The 20,726-nt window shown below is 32.9% G+C and overlaps 1 protein-coding gene across 1 annotated transcript; it reads right to left on the reverse strand.

Annotated features, from left to right (window-relative positions):
- Positions 1-1,813: 1,813 nt before the first annotated feature.
- On the reverse strand, positions 1,814-16,670 carry LOC130894651 (spondin-1). Its single transcript, XM_057801590.1, has 11 exons — positions 16,435-16,670; positions 14,625-14,880; positions 14,411-14,543; positions 13,031-13,361; positions 11,150-11,280; positions 9,489-9,708; positions 8,212-8,386; positions 7,166-7,341; positions 3,861-4,115; positions 2,695-2,865; positions 1,814-2,206 (listed from the first exon to the last, which is right to left on the reverse strand). The coding sequence occupies exons 1-11, from the start codon at positions 16,598-16,600 to the stop codon at positions 1,977-1,979; spliced, it is 2,244 nt and encodes a 747-aa protein (XP_057657573.1). The 5' UTR covers positions 16,601-16,670; the 3' UTR covers positions 1,814-1,976.
- Between the last annotated feature and the right edge of the window lie 4,056 nt (positions 16,671-20,726).

Genomic DNA, 20,726 nt, shown 5'->3' on the forward strand with positions numbered 1-20,726 from the left:
ATAATGAACGTTTAAAAAATCAGATTTGTGCAACAATGATAATAACCCGTTTAAAAAGACCTTACTAAACAGAAATGCATAGAATTGCTTCGTGGAACTTTTTGTAATGAACCATTATCAGAGAAGACTGTCGATCAAAATCGGTTGTTATTCCGACAAATATCGATGCTGCGCGTAACATGATTAAAGATCGGCATGTCACTTACAGGCAGATAGAAGCGTCTCTTGGAACAATAAAATCCATTTTGCATGAACATTTAGGTGTGAGAAAGCTATATTCTAGATCAGGGGTCTCCAAACTACGGCCCGAGGGCCACATCCAGCTCGCGGACAGGTTTTGTCCGGCCCGCGGAGAGCTAGCATACTTGAAAACTCCTTTTAGAGAACATGTATAATATGCAGAAAATTTAACTTCAGTATATAAAAACTAACAAATTATTGAAATGAATCCAACTAACATTTTATACATTTTAAATAAAAACATAACTTATAACAAGCATAATGAAATATGAAATACTAACGAGATTTATTTAATTGAGATTTTCCACTGACAATAGTTTGTAGTTTTGGACTAATTTTATTTGTACCAATTATTAAAAGAAATTTCATTTTGGAGAAAATCTTCTCACAAATAAGTAGTACCAAAAACAGAAAACAGAAAACCGCCACGAGCAAATTTATGCAAATTATCAACAGACTCAAGAGCGACCACTCCTTTATCTTTCCCACATTTCAAGTTTTTCCATCGAAGGTTCTTTTGGTTAATGGCCATTTTAACTCGTTGTAGTTGTACCAGTAGTTGTGCCATGAATACTATACATATCAAGAAGTTCTTTATGCACTTCATAGCTTTGTTCATGTTCATTTTTGTCGAACAGTTGAGGGGATATATTTTCAGCGATGTTTTCTACCCGTCGAGCCACAGTGTTTGCTGACATACTGACAGTTTTTAATAAATTTACCTTTTCAGGGCACATTTCTTCGGCTACTGCAATTATGCATTCTTTGATCATTTCTCCATCGGTGAATGGTTTTCCACGTTTTGCAATTTCAAGAGCCACACGAAAGTAGTCTCTTATTCAGTTTTGAGTTTTGTAAATGAATACTGCTGCGATTTCAATCCGCGCTTCATTGCTTCGAATTTTTTGTCCGCAAACTTCCTGTATATTTTGAGTAATTTTGAAAATGTTTTGTTTCATAATGAGGTTTAATGTTATATTCTTTGAGAACAGCTATGCTTTCATTGCAAATCAAACATAGCGACTTGTTACTGGACTCAATTACGAAATACTGAATGTTCCACTGATCTTTGAATTTTCTGCATTCACAATTCAAATCAAAATAGTGTTACAAAGATGTCTTAAACTTAAACACACGCAAACACGTTTTAAGGAGGTACGCACTATTTTATTTCACAACAAGGTCATAGGAACCGACTTGTGGTTGCGCCACTAGCCTTCTTATATATTCCCATTACTACCACTTAGAAGTGAGTAGAAGACACCAGAACTTTCTCAAACCGACGAGATTATTCTGTACGTGCTATTAGCGCCGTTTGTTCTAAATGGATTTCTTATAAAGCACGTCAAACAAAACACCAAATAATAATGACGCTTTCTTGTTCACTACTACCACAAAAGATGCGCGGACAGCAATTTTCCTCACTTCAAGAAGCTATTCAAGACTTTCGAATCGTGTTAAAACCATTATCAATCTGAAAATACTCTTGGTGTAAAATTTTGACTGGCATTTTCACCCAATAGTGTCAATGATACATCTGAAGCATGAACTGAATAAATAATAAACAAACTGATCACATTTGTCCTCTTTATTAAACTACCAAATAAGTGAAACTTTTTTTGGAAAATCGTATAATGTAAAATGTAAGGCTCGGCACATAAAATCAAGATTCATTACTTTCTGAATACTGTAATAGAACAATAAAAATTATGCTATAGTATATAAAATACATTAATTTAGTAACATGTTCTGAGGAAACAGCCTCTTCTTTGTTGAAGGTTGTTAGGACAGTACCCACCATTGGTAGCATGTTGCAGAACTACTCTGTACCTCTCCCTATATCCTGTACCACAACTTGCACTACACGAACTCCAGGTTGTCCATTCCGATAAAACGCAATTGGTAGGTTGAAGACGAGTATTTTGTCTAAGCTGAGCTGTAGAATCTAGAGTTCCTGTAATGGCATCTACAAAAACAATCTCTGGTTAGAATGCTGTAGTAAGAATCAAATAAACACTTCTGGCAAATCGCAACCTCAGTCTGGAACTCCTGATTAAAATGCCTCGCTGTTACATCTTTCCTGTTCTTCTGTACGGATGCGTAAGTTGGACCATAAATGCGGCCACAGGGAAGAAAATTGATGCGTTAGAAATATACTCCTACAGGCGAATGCTGAGGATATCTTAGGCGGAATAAAAGACAAACATAGAGGTTCTACAGCAAATGGGTAAATATAAAAAAAAGGACATAAAGTTGTAGTGCTTAGGACATATAATGAGATTCTCCGCCTGGAATAGAAGGGAAGATCGAAGGAAAAAAAATGCATGGCTGAAAGACTAGCGCAGATGGTTCGGACAGACGTCTACAGAAATTTTCAGAGCTGCGGTTTCTCGTGCTGTTTTTTTAATAATGTTGTTATAAACTGTTATTTTCAATTAAAATAACTGATATTACCTTTAACTATTTTGCACGTATCCATACATTGATCTTCTGTCAAAAAGTTGTTTCTATTTCCTCTGCAACCTCCGTAAATAAACGGGAAACATTTTAATTTTGTCGCATCAAACCACCATCTATTAAAATATCCTTGACATGGACCTGGATCACCATCTTGCATACATACAACTGAAATTTGAAAAAAATCAACATTAAAAAATTATACAGGCTGTTCCGGGATTTGATACAAAACGGAAGTGAATAGATGACAGGAAAATAATGCTGTGACATAAACATTTGTCTTACGACCTATCGTTGCTTTATTTCGCAGCTTTAAAGGCCTATGTTTCAGAAACGAGGGGTAGAGAGTGCTGTAAATAAATTTTCATAAGAATTTCCGAATGTCGCATTTTGTTCTCAGAAGAAATATAAAAACCCTCAATTTTTATTTAAAGATTTTTCAGGTATATACTTTTTTATGTTTCTAGTTTTTTATTAAGTTGATTATTAGGTTACGTTTGATAAAAACCAAAATTGGTCGAAAAGTCAAATTTTTACCAATTATTTTAAACTAATTTTTTATCAAAAGAGACCTAAGATCAAGACAATCCATAGAATCAGATCGTATTCATTGACGAATCACGTTTTTATTTGGGAATGCACAATTTGATAGGGATCGTCATTTTATACCTCCATATCATATTTCTTAGTATTACAATGTCACATCACATGTTGCCAGATAATTTAGACCTTAAATGGATCAACTTCGTATCAACTTGGTTTACCCTGGTCAACAAAATCGCCCGATCTGTCTCCAATTAAACATCTCTAGAGTACAGGCTCCGAAAACTTTAATAGCTCTTTCTCATGAAGTTGAGGTAACTTCAAATTGAATACACAAGAAGATTTTGACTACCTGAGAATCAAATTAATCGCACCAATGAGCGAGCTCGATACATATTATTGAGAGGTTTCTTATCATTTATTCAATGATCCTGAAAATGGAGTGATCTACAGAGATCAAAAGAGATCCACAGTCAAGACAATAAATACTTCTTAATTCAAGATTTTAGTAAACCACGAAAAAAACAGTCGAATTTTAGTAACAAGCAGCATTGCATAATATTTTTACTTAGAATTGATTATATTCAGTACTTCAAATTTCAGATTCATTCTATACAAACCTTTTGCTGTGTTCATGTCGATAGTGCAAGTAGGTACATCCTCACAAGGTAATTGTTGAATTAGTTCGACACGACTACTACATTCTTGTTGCTTCGACGGTTCTACCAAAAGCAGTCTTGTTCTCATTTTGATGCCTTTTCCGCAGGAAGCGCTGCACGGACTCCAGTCCATCCATTGTGTTGTCGGACAATAGGAATCTTTCACTTCAATCTCGTCTTGTCTACATTCTCTATTGATACATTCTTCTTTTTCCACTGAGAATTATATTGAAATAAATAAAAGCATTCATTATAAATCAACATATAGACATAATGTTAGTATCAGAAACTCTTTTTAACAACAGAAGTTATTTCAAATTACCCAAATACATGATATACAATACTCAACACCCTGACTCATGGAAGAACGGCGATAATGATTATGAATACTACACCAAGAGTTTACTGGACACAATTAAGAATATAAACAAGCCACTACTATTGAAATTGAAGACTTGTATGAACCTCTCACAATATGTGCTGTATATTGTCTTTCAAAGCATAACTTTAAAAATAAACTGTTTCATTGTTAGAGAAGACTATAACTCAAAGTCTACCCAAAAGTAGCAGTATAAGTAAACTCCACCGAAAAACCAATTTACTGGCTTACAGACACAAAAAATGCCAGATTTAGTAGACTTCTACATCATCCCAGCACTCACCCATTTTAGTCCTACTGACTAGCAGCGATAGCAAAACTATACAAAATAGTATTTGGTAAATTACTTTTAATAAATCGTAATAAACAATAATGAAGAATAACTTACTAAAGTCAACAGCCACAAAATGTTGAGTGAACACAAGAATGCTGATATACAAAGATACTTGATTAACCTGATGGCAACTATACAACTAATATAACCAACCACAACTCTATAACAGACAGAGAAATTGAATGAGCTAAGATTAGTAGCGAAAAGCTGCACTTTTGAAGAGGGTTTTCTGCTTTTTCTAATGGATACAGTCGAAAAAAAATGATGAAATTATTGAATTCCACAAGTCCATCTTCAACTAGAACTTTCCCTTAAGAGATTTATAATACAATTTTGTAATTCTATGAGAACAAAGCTAAATTCTCGTAAATCCCCAGCTTATGATCTTATAACAGCTAAAATACTACAAGAATTGTGTTACAAAACTATAAAATACATAACTTATATCACGCTAGTACAATTTTGTCAAGAAGAGGAGTTTGTAATTACTAATACATTGTACAAACTACCAGAAAGACATTTGTATATTTTGCAATCTCGGCAACACCGTCCAGATAATATCTTTTGCAACCAGACTATGTCCTAATCAAAACAAGATTTGAGAACGGAATAAAAGGCTTAAAAGCATACTCTGGGGCGGACATAGGCTCAGACCCTAATCCTGTGGTGACAAGATAGACAAAGATACACAGACAAAAGTAAAAGAACAAATAAATGACGAATTTTCAACAATAAAGTCAACTACAACACGAGATACGAATATAGAATATGTCTGGGATCAAATTAAACATGGGATAGTGAACATAGAAGAAAGAAGGAATAGGATATTTCAACTTTGGGTTGAACTATCCTATTCCTTGACAAGCATGAAAACAATGAAAAAATACAAACAAATAAATAGAGAAATAAGAAAAAAAATCCGAATAGTAAAAAAAAAGTGAATAAAAGAAAGGTGCGAGAAGACTGAATTACTTCAGATTAAACAGGATAGCCACAGAGTTCATAAGTAACTAAAAGAGGTAACGCAATCCAACAAAAATTAGCCCGTAACAGGTATATTGAACGAAAACATCGAAACGGTAATTATTAAAAGTATGGCAAACATATATAAGGAAAACACTTGAGTAAAAACGAAAAAGCAGCGGGTCCGGACAATATCCACATAGAAATGATGAAACTAATAGAACAAGAAAATTTATTACTATTTTTCCAATTACTACAAGAAGTTAATACAACAGGTAATATTCCAAAAGACTGGCTCACCACCCTAAGAAATCAAAAGCCAAGAAATGTGATGAGTTCAGACTGATAAGCGTAATGAGCCAAGTGTTTAAGATCCTACTTAAAATTATACAAGCCAGAATCTACCATAAATGTGAAGCTGATCAAAGCGATACCCAATTCGGATTTCACGAAGGTCTAGGAACAAGGGAATCACTAGCCAGCTTATGAATACTCTTCCAGAAATGTCGAGAAACGAGGAAAGATGTCTATGCCTGTTTCATAGACTACGAGAAAGCCTTCGATCGAGTCAATCATACCGTCCTTCTGAAATTACTACAGAAAAAAGGGTTAGACAAACAAAACATCGAGTTTATAGGAAATCTTTATTGGAACCAAGAAGCAAGCAAGTAAAATCACGTATAGAAAAAGCTAGAGCCATATTCCTAAAGGTGAAAAACCTATTATGTAACGCAACCGTGAACTTAAGCTTAAGATACCGTTTTGTAAAGGCGTACGTGCATTCAGTTCTCTTGTATGGAGCAGAAATATGGACATTGGAAGTGGATACCATGAACAGACTCGAGGTTTTTGAAATGTGGATCATCCGTAGACTACTTAAAATATCATGGACTCAACATATACCTAACGATGAAGTACTTAGACGGATAGGAAAGGAAAGAGAGTTGCTTACAACAATAAAGAGAAGAAAGGTCGCTTATCTGGGCCACATATACCGTAACAACAAGTATGATATACTGAAATTGATAATAGAAGAGAAAATCGAAGGAAGACGTGGAGCCGGTAGCAGACAACATTCATGGTTAAAAAAAATTGGATTGGTTTGAACACACTATCTTTAATTCGCACCACTCAGGACGGAAATAAGTATACCGAAATTTTTGTCAACCTTCATTAAATGAAGATGGCACATCACAGTAGAAAGTGGTAGTATACTCTTACACTGGGGGCACTACAAGATGTGAAGCCATATCACTTTTAAGTTATAATCGTGAAAGAGAAATAAGAAAGATAGAGTAATAGAAAGTAATTAAAATTAGCAAATAGATCACAGTTTTAACATTTTTATGTACAAAAATATTTAATTTTGTTAATAGTTTACAGCCCGAGATTTTTATTTTAAGCCCGCATTACTTATCGTTATCATTTTTCTACTATTGAAAATTTTTAACTCGTTAAATACATAAGTAATTTAAGAATATGATATATTCATAATTCCTGTGCCCTAAACCGGTATTGGAATGGGAATCTTACAACCCGGATTCAAAAAACAATGAAACAATCGGTTCTAACATTGTTTGAATAACTTACTTGACTTTACATGGGGACATTTCTTCCTTCCATTCTTATTTAGGAATTTCCGTGTCCTCATCTTATATCCCGAACCGCATATTTCGGAGCAGTTAGACCAAGCGCTCCATTCCGTAGTTGCACAAATACCACTGTTATCAAGAGAATCTATTTCTTGTGAATCTGGTTGTGCCTCGCTGTTAACAATAATTCAAATAATAATTCAGTATGTAAATTAATAGAATATTTAGTTTTCTCCCTACGACCCTATAAAGAATGGTCCATATTCATTCGATCTAGTAGTTACGAAAATTGGTGATTTCCAGCATGCAGCTCTCGATAGACATGGGGGTTGCAGTGGCAGAAGATTATAAAGATAAATAATTAGCAAACAAAATGAGGGTTGCAAATAAAATTTTAGGGTAGTGATGTGTTTTATAAGGGACAAACGAGGAAACCTACGATCTGTTTAAAAAATGTCGCTTAGATTATAAATCACCAAAGCCTTCCTTTTATTTCTCAAATTGTTCAACTATAAATTTTTTTAACCATCACAAATAAAAACAATTAAGTAAGTATGTGAATTATAAACAATACAATGTTAATATATAAATTTAAAATGAAAATTTATTGCGTCGAGAGAATCGTGGGAAAAATATTGTACATAATTCGCTGGAACGTGAATTTTCATTTCCCCTCGTGTGTTAAATGTTACTTTTCGCGCTCTTTATATAAAATATAAGTTATTATTTGGGTTTTTTCAGTTGAAACTCAATTGAAGAAGTGTTTAAAGTAGGGAGGGCTAGTACATCTTTATGTGAAAACAAGGAAAGTGGGTTTTGGTGTGGTTTTCATATTTTAACACGGAAATAAGTGAGTTCGATGAATCTATTCACTTCTACAAGGAATTAGTTATGTCCATTAAACGTTAAAGGTTTCGATATTAAATCTTTGAGCTCTGTAAATTACATTAAACGTGATTTGCAAACTCTATTCCAAATACTTGAACCAAACTTTAAAGTAAAAAAACTAGTAGTTCTAAACGGATTGCTTTATTTGTTTCTTACCTTTCGCATTCCGCTACAGCAGCCACGCACATTTCTTTTGATACGAGTTGCCTATTACAGCCGGACAATTTAGCTTTTTCCGGAAATATATATTCTCTGTTCCTCATGCGTAAACCTTTCCCGCAAGTCACAGAACATTTGGTCCAGTTAGTATATTCTGTAACGGCACATTCAGCTGCAATAGAAATAACTTTTAATATGAAAGCGACAGAGATGTCCTCGACAGTAAACAAGTAATTAAAGAAAAAAAAACTAAAACGCTTCAACCACGAAAAAAATAAAACTAGATCAGTCCCAGAAAATGAAATTAAGATAGCTTGAGAAGCTGTTGATAAATAACTATGGTTCAATCAGAAGTCTAATAAGAGAGCTGAAGAGGGTTTTTACTTAGAGAGTCATCCAAGGTACCGGGAGACAACCTCATCAAGCTTGAAAGAAATCACCTAAGGCTGATTATCCGGTTGATTACAGACAGTCTGATACAAGGCACAACACTTCAAAACGACGAGCATCACGCAAGATGCTCAATGCTCTTCTCGGATGTGTTGGAAAAGACATCCTGAGTAGGATCAGGGAGACAGATATATGTAGGCTTCTTCGTTTAGTACATGAAGTAAGTCTCCATAATCTGAATGAATCGTCTTTTATGCGGTCCAGGCGCATTGACTAAATTGGTGAGTGTCCAACTCGATAAGAATCCAATTTTGAGGCGGAAAAGTCACGCTCTTTATTTAAAGAAAGGAAATACCTGGACAATATTCTGCTTTTGTTTGGAGAAGATATTATGAAAATCATTGAAACCATTATCAACTAGCAGTTGGCGAAAATCAGATATCGTTTTACATAAACCAATCATGAAGATCTTCCATTTTCTAATGATTCACGAAAACCGTATCTTTATACAATTGCTAAGATGCAAAATATAGATTTTAAGTGTATGTTGTGGACAAAATGGCAAATTTACGTGATATACGTCAACTTCAAAATGCCCCTTCTTGATTAATACCAAATTCAAATATAATAATAAATATTCAAATAGGGCTATACTGAGTTATTACGAAGTTGTTAATATAGAAGAGGGTAAAGATAATTTTATTTTCATTTTATCTGTACAAACAGCAAAAATAATAACTAAATATAGATAGGAATGTTCGATTAATAGTATTCTATAATATTGACATAATAGTTATGATGAAAATGTGGGTGAAATAAATTAATCGGGTTTTTATATTACTGGGTCTATTCTAGAAATAGAGCTGTAAAAAACTCAAACTTACGTCTAACTGTATCTTCTGTATTATCACTAATATCCAGCTGAGCGCTGAGAAAATTATCCTCGCAGTTCTTTGGTATCAACTTTTCTCTATTCAAATATAATCTCGCAAGTGGTGGTATCTCTTTTTTAGAAGGGTCGTAGAAAGGAGCTCTGGGATCTTCGGGGTAAGTTGTTGTTATTCGGTACATTCTTTCTCTAGGACTCGTTTCTGCGTTTGGTGACTACAAGTTTAAATGTAAAATAGTTATTCAACCGTTTTCTATTTGTAGAGTAAATATAAGTGCACAAGAGGTGAATTAAAATCAAAAAAGAAAGAAAAAAAATCTTTTATAGAAATCCCAAAAAGCAAGCTATAAATACACAGTACATAATACAACTCAACTCAACTTAAATATACATGGTAGTATGAAATATTTAACGATTAACCATTTTAAAATGTAATTTTCATCACCTTTTAGTGTTCCCAAGCTTATTTGTTTGATCTTTATGGCTCTCAGAACTTTTAAAAAACGTTTTTAAGTCTACCCTAATCAAATCAATTCCTCCCGCTTTCGCTCCCATGAATTTGACAATCTTAGATATCATGGTCTTTTCCTTGTTTTTTTTTCAGCTTGTTATACTTTCCATGCTTCTTCAGATTAATTGGAGTTTTGAACAAAAAAACGTGAAAAACTTTTTACGATTTTGATATATTTCCTGTACAAGCCCTTAAAGGTAGTTGAACTTGGTTGTTTCATGATGATTTCAATGATGAAAGAATGAATTAATTGAATAAATAAATAATAAAGCGGCTTCAAAGAGGGTTAGTTCTAATGATCAAGTCTCAAATTGTTTAGAAACTATATAGACATGTTCTTAGCCTAAGTACGATTCAAGAAAGGTATCTGAGAGTTACAGAGAATGGCATGTTAGCCAAAGAAATATCGACAGAAACTATGATGAGCTGAAAGAAAATTTGCGGCATTAGGCAGCAAAAAATCTGTAGCTTCCATTCTTTTTCTGATATTAGTATCTCAAAACGATTAGTCTTAGCTTTATAATGAGAGGTCTATGCTGTTATTGAGTTATTTTTTTGGTAAAGACCAAATATCAAACGAAAAGGAATCTTAACCAAAGACAAAAGGACTCTGAGAACAATACACATTACAATAATTTATCATTTTGAGGATAATACCATTAGATTTTACTGGGAAAAATATAATATCGTGTTCAGTTTTTCTGTCAGTGAGTCGCTATTACAGTGGAGTCTATTTTTTGCTCACGAGTCTATTCAAAACTTGATGTGTAGATTATTTCAAATTTGATGGAAACAAAGACAAAGAAAATTAATTCATGAAAGGCTCCTTATCCAATATTGTAAGATGACAGAACCTGATGGACAAACCATGTATAGGTTTTGCCAGGAAGGAAAAGAAACAGAGTCTTATTTATAATTTCAGGTATTTCATTGTAAATATTATAGTATTAACCCAAAAATTGCTACTACGAATTTCCAAAATCTGTAATAATCATAATTTAATTTGAGAAAATATAATTTAAATAAACTTAAACTTTATTAATCGCATATTTAATAAGGTGCTTTTATTCTAATGATCCACATTGATGAATTTTTCAAGTATGAATAGAGTAGCTTAAAACAAATGAAATGTTTATCAGTATTACCATGTAAGTAACTCCACTATCCGTCCCAGCATCATAAGGATAAAGATCTATTATTAATTTTTCTTTCCAAGTACAATTTTTTAGACATAAATTCAAGCCGTTTATACCGACTACCCAGTCAGGCGAAGGACCTAAAAATTGAAATTATACAAGGTTTCTGAAACGAACGAACAAATTCGATTTTATCAACATTATATTTATTATATCAATCAATTAGTGAAAGAGGGGTTGATGGTTCAAAAATTCAAAAAAATGTTACACGAAAATTTCGTTTAATAAAAGTAAAGACTGTTTTTAGTAGCCAAGAATATTTCGGATTACAGCCTGGAGTATCATTGCAATAAAACCGCGGTAGTTTTTGAAGATTGGTTCCAAAATAAATTAATGTCAAATATACCACCGATTACCTCTTTTGTGATGGATAACGTATCATACCAGTCGCCAAAAGAATAAGATTAATGTACGTGCTCACAATAATACATCTACTTTAAACAATAGTGCGATGGAGTTGATAAAGATAGAAATTAAAATCTAACCGTTGAAAATTGGAGACATTATATTCAACACGTGAAAAAAGTTTTCATATAGATGTATGTATACAAATATAAATGGTTAAGAAATCGTAAAAAACTTTTTATTGATTTGCAGGATTGCGAAATTGAACTAGTAATAGATAAAATGTGGAATTTGAATTTATGTATTAATATATTGTGTATCAATGCCAGGTTTTATAATATAATAGTAGGGCCCTGCGTAATGCCCTCCCTATAAATAACCAAAAATTTATAGCTTTTGGGTCCCATCAAATTTTATACAGAGTGTTTATATATATATTCATTTTGATATAGGAATACGAACACTCACGGGGCCTAGTTGGTGAGATATAGGGTGTTCAAAAAATTTCAATTCAAAAACAAAAATTTGCCATAAATCAAGAACGGCTTTAAACTTTTTTTCCAAATTTGATGATCAAATCCTTAATAAAGTAATAGTTTGACATAAACAAACTTTTGTAAAAATTTAACCAGTGGCGCGCTATCAGGATTAGTTATCACGGATTTTGTTCCTCCCAAACGTGACTATTTCTAGAGTTGAAAATTCCTTCCCTAGTAAATCTTGCCTCGTCGGTATACAACACATATTTTGGAAAATCGTGTCAAATATACAAAGTGTCACGAACTATCAAAAATATGAAACGTGCCTACTAAATTATAATTTAGAAATATTGAGTAGTGCAGACTTTTGTTTAGAAGCAAATTTCTACAACACACAACACCGTTCATTTTATCTCCATAAAAGGTTATGAGTTTTTTAATTAAAAATAATCAGGCAATTTAAAACAAAATTAAAAAAAGAATTTGCTCCAGTGACGAAAAAAATAGGGGAATAAAAGTGACAACTAACTCTGACAGCGCGCCAATTGTTAAATTCTTCCAAAGGTTGTTTATGTCAAAATATTACTTTATCATGCATTGATCAAAAAATTTCTGGATTTATGGCAAATTTTTGATTTTGATTTAAAATTTTGAACACCCTACATCTCAACAACTAGGCCCCGTAAGGGTTCGTATTCCTATATCAAAATGAATCATTTATTGAGATCTTTCTGTGGTAGAGCGTTGTCGGTAGAATATAGAAACACCCTGTATAGGTTTCTTAAATTGTAAAAATACTATACTATATAGTTGAAAACACAATCGACATCCTTCTATAAAATATGTAGAAAATTAGTTTAACACTTTATTATACTTTTTTAGAATAAATACATTTTTTTATCTGTACACGTTTTTTTTTTTTTATAACCAATCGAAGCTTACTTTATGAATATACGTCGTAAGTAGGATCATCACAATAAAAATTATGTTATTATAATATACTCACCGAACATAGATGCCAAAGATATAAGATGATGACGTCTGTCTACTTTGAAAGACGTAGATGTATTCGAATTAACATTGGGATACCATAATCCAGCTGCTCGAATGATAGTTCTCAGATATTTACTTTTAGCTCGGAGTTCAGTTTCCATTAGTCGTACTGATCCCCATTCTGCTAAACTTCGAAAACCTTCCGAGGCGATTTGTCCTTCGCCCCAAAAAGTGAAGTTTTTCTCGTGGGAAGCACCAATTACGTCGGAAAAATGCGTTAACCATAAGAGTGTCGGGTAATCTTTGGGGTGGGTATTACTCGACCATATGCCCTCAAAAACTAGCTATAAAATATAAATCATTCCACTCTACAGAATTTAGAAAAAAATAAATAGTAGACAATGAAATATATCATGACATTGATGGGTAGCTTTGAAATTGAAGATCCCAATCAGCTGGTTTTGTCGACGATCTTTTATAGCTCGCCCTAGAATCAGTATCGGAACTGACATAAAGAAGGTCAAATAATCGCTTCTACAAATGTCCCGTCCAAAGCAACTAGAGATGATGTTGAGTTTCTCACTATTCTCCATGCTTTCCAGTCGTCAGTTTCTACTAGAACCCGTTTTTTCAAGTGCTTCCTGAGACGGGGATGTCCTGAAGAAGAGTTTTTTTAGTTTTGAAGAAAATTTTTGGATCGGTTCAATGGGAGGAGCACTCGTAGAAGTAATTCTTTTTCAGATTTTTCCTTCTCCTGGAACTTCTTGTAGATAGATGCACACAGAAAAATTATGTACCACTGAAAGACTTTTGTGTTCTCTTGGTTAAAATTTATTAAATTCAATAGCAAATTGTCCATGAGAGATTCATTCTAGTCTCATAATGTCTAGTCTTTCTGTTTAGTGATAATGTAGTTTTTTAACCATCAGTGTATCAATTGGTGTTGTTTTTCTTGGAGGTTCAAGTGATATATTCTAATCCCCTAATTTTTTTCTGTTTAACATTGTAGTCAAAGTCTTTCCGATGCTTGATCATATCGTCAGTAGCAAGATTCGCCCATGAAATGTACTTACTCAGGAAAGACAACGTTCTTTGTTCTTTCACCAGGTTCAGTTGTGCACATTTCATAGCTCTAGTGATATACATACTTTTATATTCTTAGATATTTGAGTTTAGATGATTTCAAGAGCAGAACTTGGTGATTTTTTTTAAAACTAATCATATAATAAACTGCACTAACTCATTTTCTAATGTTGTTACAAGTTGACTGATCACAAACATCTGTTGAAGGTTTAAGTAAGGTTTAATAACTTATCTAAGTTATTGCTACATAAGATTATCAATAACAATACTAAAAAATACAGTGGTTGAGTAAATTTATTAGTATACTCACATTATATTTTGCTTCGTCACAGGCGCAGCAATCATCTTCGTATTGAACATCCTCATCTTTTTGTTCACAGAAAGTTTTAGTTAGTTTTCCATCTTCAGAAAACCAAGTGTCTGCATTTTCTAGCACCATAGCTCTAAAAACATAATAAATATAAATTATTATGATCAATAAATATATTAATGAGTCGTTTGGCTCATCTTTTAATTCAGCCTACCTAAAAGTTACGCAGCCAGATCCTGGAGGAGGCGCGGACCACATGAATATAACCTCACTTTTTGGTGAAGTGGTAGCTTCAGATATTGTATTTATACATTCTTCGTTAAAAGTAGCTACTTCATCTCCGTATAACTGAAAACTTCCTACATTTTGTGGAGCATCCGTGTTGTTGTTTGTAGATTCCACGTTTACGGTGAATCTCGTAAACTTACGAAGAGACTTTGAATTTGGAAGCGTTGGAGCCAATAAATATACTGTAAAAGCAAATATTTTTATTAATAAGACATTTTTTCAGATACAAAAGTAATTAAATTATTGGAAAGAATAAGCAAAGGTAGATTAAATCGAAATGCAAATATACAAAATATTAAAATTGTTGTGAAGTATACGAGGGCCGTTTTTTTCAACATCCAATAGGCTATAAATATAAAACAAGTTCATATAAAACAATAATTTTATTACCAAAAGATTGGTACACTTAAGGCTAATTTTCGACATAATCACCGAAATGATTGAGACATTTGTCATATCTGTGGACAAACTTTTCAATACCCCTTTCAAAGAAAGTTGTCGCAAATGTAGCATAGCAATTCAGTAACAATACAGTACAAAACAAACCTTGAAATTTCTGGAAATTTCGTAGACGAAGCAGTAATCTGCGGTTTTCTATAACCATTCTGTCAACTCGTTGAACCAGGTCATCTGCAACGACATATTTGCGTCCTTGGGGCCCTCTTTATCATGAACGGCCATATTCAAACTTTCGGCACCATTCACGCACAACACCATCACTCATGAAGTTTTCCCCATACACACGACTCATTCTCCGATTAATTTCCGCAGGACTATGGCCTTCCACCTGTACAAAAAGAATCGCACTTCGCAATTCACACATGGTAGGAACATCAATAATGGCGGATATGTTTATAGGAATGTAACAAAACGCCGACTGACGCCTGAATGTCAACAATGGCGGAGAGTGTAGTACGAGAGCTTCGCAGTCATCTACAGCACATGCCCGCTTTCTTCTGCCCGTGTATCGTCTGCATGGAGCGATCGGAGGTTCAATTGAATATCCATCATCGGCTAACATCAAAAGGCAAAAGGGTACGTGCCTATTCTTTATAACCAATTAAACAAAGGGACAAATCACGTGTAGACAGTACAGTATTTGTCTAATTCTTAAATATTAATACCAAAATTCTTTTCTACCAGCACTACAAGATATGATAGTCCTAATTAAAAACACGCCTCATAGTCACTTAAGAAGGTTGTCTGAAAAGTTTTTTACCTGAAAATGAGAAAAGACATTTTTTTACATAATCATTTTAATTCAGTTCAATATAGTCTCCTTTCAAGTCTATACCTTTGGTCTAGGGATACCCTAGCTCTTTTTTTTTAACTCTTTCATATAATAGTTACATCTTATTCTTCAAAATAGATCTATATATGTGACAACGTCCTCATTTGATGGAAATATATCTCCCGCAAGTCTAAATTTAAGGTTAGAAAACTGGAAAAAGCATAAAGCATAATACTTTCTTGCTATTGAATATGTAATGAATACAATCCCACGACTATCCCAAAAAAAAGTGTCGCCATCACTTTTAAGACTGATTAAACCATCTTTATCCTCCTTTATCAAATAAGACCAGCCCCTTCACGTATCGTTACATAAAGTAGAAGATAGAAGGCGAACTGGAAGGCGATATCAGTTACAACACGAGTGAATTTTATTTATTAAATCTTCTTCATTTTCTCGAGATATAAACCTGGAATTAATTACAAGAAATAGTTGACGGACTTACAAGTGTAAAGATGTCCCGGTACATATTTTTTAGGATTCTCGTTGATTTTTATTTCGTATCCATTATCTCCTGGTGTTTTGATCTTCCTCGAATGATAATAACTCGGAGTCCTGCCACACGAATGTGCGTATCCAATTAGTAAACAGAATATAATTAATATTCTCATGTCTGATGATCAACACAAATTAAAGAAATGTTACAAATGTTAACGTTATTTAGTTTACTTTATCAGAATTGTGGATAACCTTTAGGTCAAAACCTTATTTATACTTGACTGATATTTTTCCCAATTAAAACCTATTTCATACAGAATGATTGTTTTCATTTGCCACGATGCTTCCTTGAAATATAAAAATTGTAAATGAAGGATATTTAACCAAATTACAACGAAAATTGATCAATAAATACTCTTCCAATACAAATATAACATACCCTATAGCAGAATATACAGAATGCATATTTCAACTGCACAGAAAATAATGCTTTTCAATTACACAAAAAAGTTAGACGCCACCTGCAATTACAATAATTAGCAGTATGTACACAGTGATTCGATTCCAAATATTGTTACATGTAGGTATCATTCATTAGTTTATTTAGGAATGAATAATTGAATCGAAAATTTATATAAATGATGTTATTATATCTGAAACTTAATAAAGTACTAAAGATAGCGTTGTATACTTCTCAGCACTCTTTGCATTGTGAGTCCTACTGTAGATTTTTTTAATGGCTATTATCCTTTACATTCTTTTCTTTTGCTCATTTCAACATTACAGTGACCTATATCATAATTTTTGCCGTTTACTCTTTCCAAAGAATTCAAGTGTTTTTAGTAGATATTATGTCTTCTACATCTACATCTTCTACATTCTATTATGTTTATCCCCCTCAAAATTACCAGTGATCTAGTAACATGATTTCTCATTTTTTTATTCTATTGACAGAATTATTATATTAACATATTATAATGACAGAATGTTGGCCTAGAAATAAATCTAGACAAAACCAAATTTATGACAAATCTGGTAACAAATGATAACATGGAGATGAGATAGCGCAAGTATATTACTATAAATATCTAGGCCATGAAGTGAGGATAGGAAGAGATAACCAAACGTGTGAGATAAAGCGTCGAATACAGTTAGGATGGATAGCTTTTGGCAAGTTGAGTAGTACCTTGAAATCAGACTTACCAATAAGCCTAAAGAGAAAAGTATATGAGCAGTGTGTTATACCTGTGATGTCCTATGGGGCAGAGACGCTTACCCTCACGAGACAAACTGCAGGAAAGATGAGAGTGGCGCAACGGGCAATGGAAAGGGCAATGTTGGGAATTACGAGAAGGGATAGAATTACAAATGAGAACATAAGAAGAAGAACAAACGTTAAGGACATTATTGAAATTATAGCCCAAAAGAAATGGAAATGGGCAGGCCATGTAGCCCGAATGACGGATAATAGATGGACGAAAAGAATATTGGAGTGGAGGCCAAGAATGGATAAGAGAAGTAGAGGCAGGCCGCCAACAAGATGGAGTGACGATGTAAAGAAAATTGTAGGAAATTGGATATATACAGCTCAAGATAGAGATAGATGGTTTAGACTAGAGGAGGCCTATATCCAGCAGTGGATGGAAGATGGCTGATAGATGATGATGATGATATTGACAGAATGCTTTTTAAGAGCTTTTTTGTCTTCCTCATCCTTCAAATTCTATCCTGATGCTCATTCTAACATTTCAGTCACCCAGTATATTAATTTTTCACGTTTTTTCTATTTTTTCTAAAGAATTCCAGAGTTTTAGTAGGTATTATGTCTACTACATCCTCCTACATTCTATTCTGTTAATCCGTCTCACAATAACAGTGATCTAGTACCATGATTTCTCATTTTTTTATTCTATTCACAGAATTACCGCTTTTTAAGAGCTATTTTGTCTTCTCCATCCTTTAAATTCCATTCTGTTGGTCACTTTAACATTTCAGTGACATAGTATTATTATTTTTCCCCTTTTTTCCTATTATTTCCAAAGAATTTCGGTTTTTCAATGTCTATTATGTCTTCGTCATCCTTTAAATTCTATCCTGATCCTCATTCTAACATTTCAGTCACCCAGTATAATAATTTCTCCCCTTTTTCCTATTCTTTCCACAGAATTCCAGTTTCTCAATATCTATTATGTCTTCCAATTATTTTCTACTATTTTTCTATTTCATTCACAGTATTGTAAGTAAGGTGTTCAGTAGCTATTATAATAATATCTTTCCCACCCTTCAAACTATATTTTGTTGGTCATATTCCCAAGCTAAAAATTCAAATAATAAATTTTACAAAACTGTTATTATTTAGATTACTTTCAGCTATTATCCAACATGAACTTATATTTGTTGAATAAAATTTCACATCATTTTTTATTTATTACAAAGTAATTGATAAGAATATCAACACAAAATCCGATATAACTAATAAATAATTCAAAATATTTCCCGTGAAAGGTGTTGCCGATTTAAAAATATTCAAATTACTGTTTATTTATCAAATTATGTCTGACAATTATATTTATTCAAAATGGCTGATTTCAATAATTTATTATAGATTACGGGGTTTCTATTTTATAACAAGTCCGGTAAAGTATGGTGATATTAATAATGAAGTGAAAAAAAAGTATATGCAACAATCACAAAATGGAACAATAAATTTAGTCCCACATTTAGTTCACACTTCCATTGATAAACAAAATTTGTAATCTACATATTCATAGGATTCAAAATTCAATATTCAACGTCACTTTGAATATGGAATTTCGAGTACTATGAATATAAAATTTTCACAAGAACTTATGCAAGTTAAATCCACCACTAATATCAATTAATTATTTCCCAGATGATGAATATATAAGTATTCGAAAGCTTGGAAAATATATTAAACTTAGTCCACTTTGGTGTTTTATTGCCACGTTCCCAATAAGAAACCTCTCATAATATAGCTGACACAATAAATGAATCCTTATTTCTCTTGGTCGCATCCTCACGCGCGATTTTTTTTGTTATGTTGGTTATTGTCAGGAGAAGGTTCTTATAAAAGGAAAAAAAACTAGAAAATGTCGCGGAACATCAGAAAATTAGATAAAACTTTTTTAAAAATACTAACTTCTAGTCTAACCTTAGAGCTTTAGACAATAATAACTTTTTTAATATAACATTATAACCTTTGTCATAGAATTGACAGATTGCGTGATGCAAATATCATCAAAGGGTTACCAACATAACAAGTGATATACTCAGTTATAAAGAAGTATACAATAGTTTTCTTTAATTTACATTTTAATTTTCGTTTTTGAAAATGCCAGCAATTAGACGTACAAACTTAAGTCGCAGAATTCGCAATGCAAATCAAAATTCAGCGAGTTCTGTGTATGGAAAGAAGTTACAAAATCTATAGCATTCAATATGATGCAATGGGAATCCAGTAGTAGAAAAAGATGCGACAGGCTTAGGACGAAATGATTAGAAAAGGTGTAAGTTGATCTAAGGAGAGTAGGAGTTATAAACCGGCAGGAAAAAAATGTGTTAAGCCATTATTATTATGATTCTTTTGAGGTTAATCGCAGGAAAATCTTTTCATACAAACAATAACAGTTCAAGTTTTTCTACACTAATTTACAAAGAAACGTATAGTGTTCATTTTGGAAAAAATGAAAAAAAAACAATTTGTTTTGTCAAATTTATGACACCATCAACATTTTTTTTAAATTGGAAACTAGGATTTTAGAATTATTTGCATTATAAAAAATAATTTAAGTAGGAGCCACACAAGAAAAAAACCTAGAAACTTACTAAGCAATCTATTGAACATGAACTATTTCTTACAGGAATTCTTCAAACTCTATCCAGTTCACAATCACAACAAATGCCAAAACGATGTTGGATCTGATTTACTGAGTTTTCAATCATCTGCAGAGTTATACGAGTCATTTCATGTCTAATTTTGTTCTGAATTATCTGATCGATTAACGTTGGTACCACTTTTCAAATGTCCTCACAGAAAACAAATCAAGGGGGTTAAGTTCAGGTGATCTAGGTGACCACCCTATTGACCCACGTATTCCAATGCGCCTAATTTAGTGTTGCACCATCTTATTGGAGCCCAATACTGCCATCCAGGTTTTTCCTATTATTTGTATTCGAAAATTCCGGAAATAAGTTTATTTGGTTTTTTCAATTCTCTGTTTTTTCTTATGTGACGTATTTTTGCTTTATATTATTATGTTATATGTAGTGCCGGATTTA

The sequence above is a fragment of the Diorhabda carinulata genome, chromosome 5 (assembly GCF_026250575.1).
Source record: "Diorhabda carinulata isolate Delta chromosome 5, icDioCari1.1, whole genome shotgun sequence".
Classification (NCBI taxonomy): Eukaryota; Metazoa; Arthropoda; class Insecta; order Coleoptera; family Chrysomelidae; genus Diorhabda; species Diorhabda carinulata.

Excerpts from the sequence above, each read along its gene's own strand:
- LOC130894651 (XM_057801590.1), bottom strand. The coding sequence starts at position 16,600 with ATGAGAATATTAATTATATTCTGTTTACTAATTGGATACGCACATTCG. Across the intron at positions 14,544-14,624 it reads TCTGGCTGCGTAACTTTTAG|AGCTATGGTGCTAGAAAATG; the intron begins GTAGGCTGAATT and ends TTATGTTTTTAG. Across the intron at positions 8,387-9,488 it reads TACAGAAGATACAGTTAGAC|CTGAATGTGCCGTTACAGAA; the intron begins GTAAGTTTGAGT and ends TTTCTATTGCAG.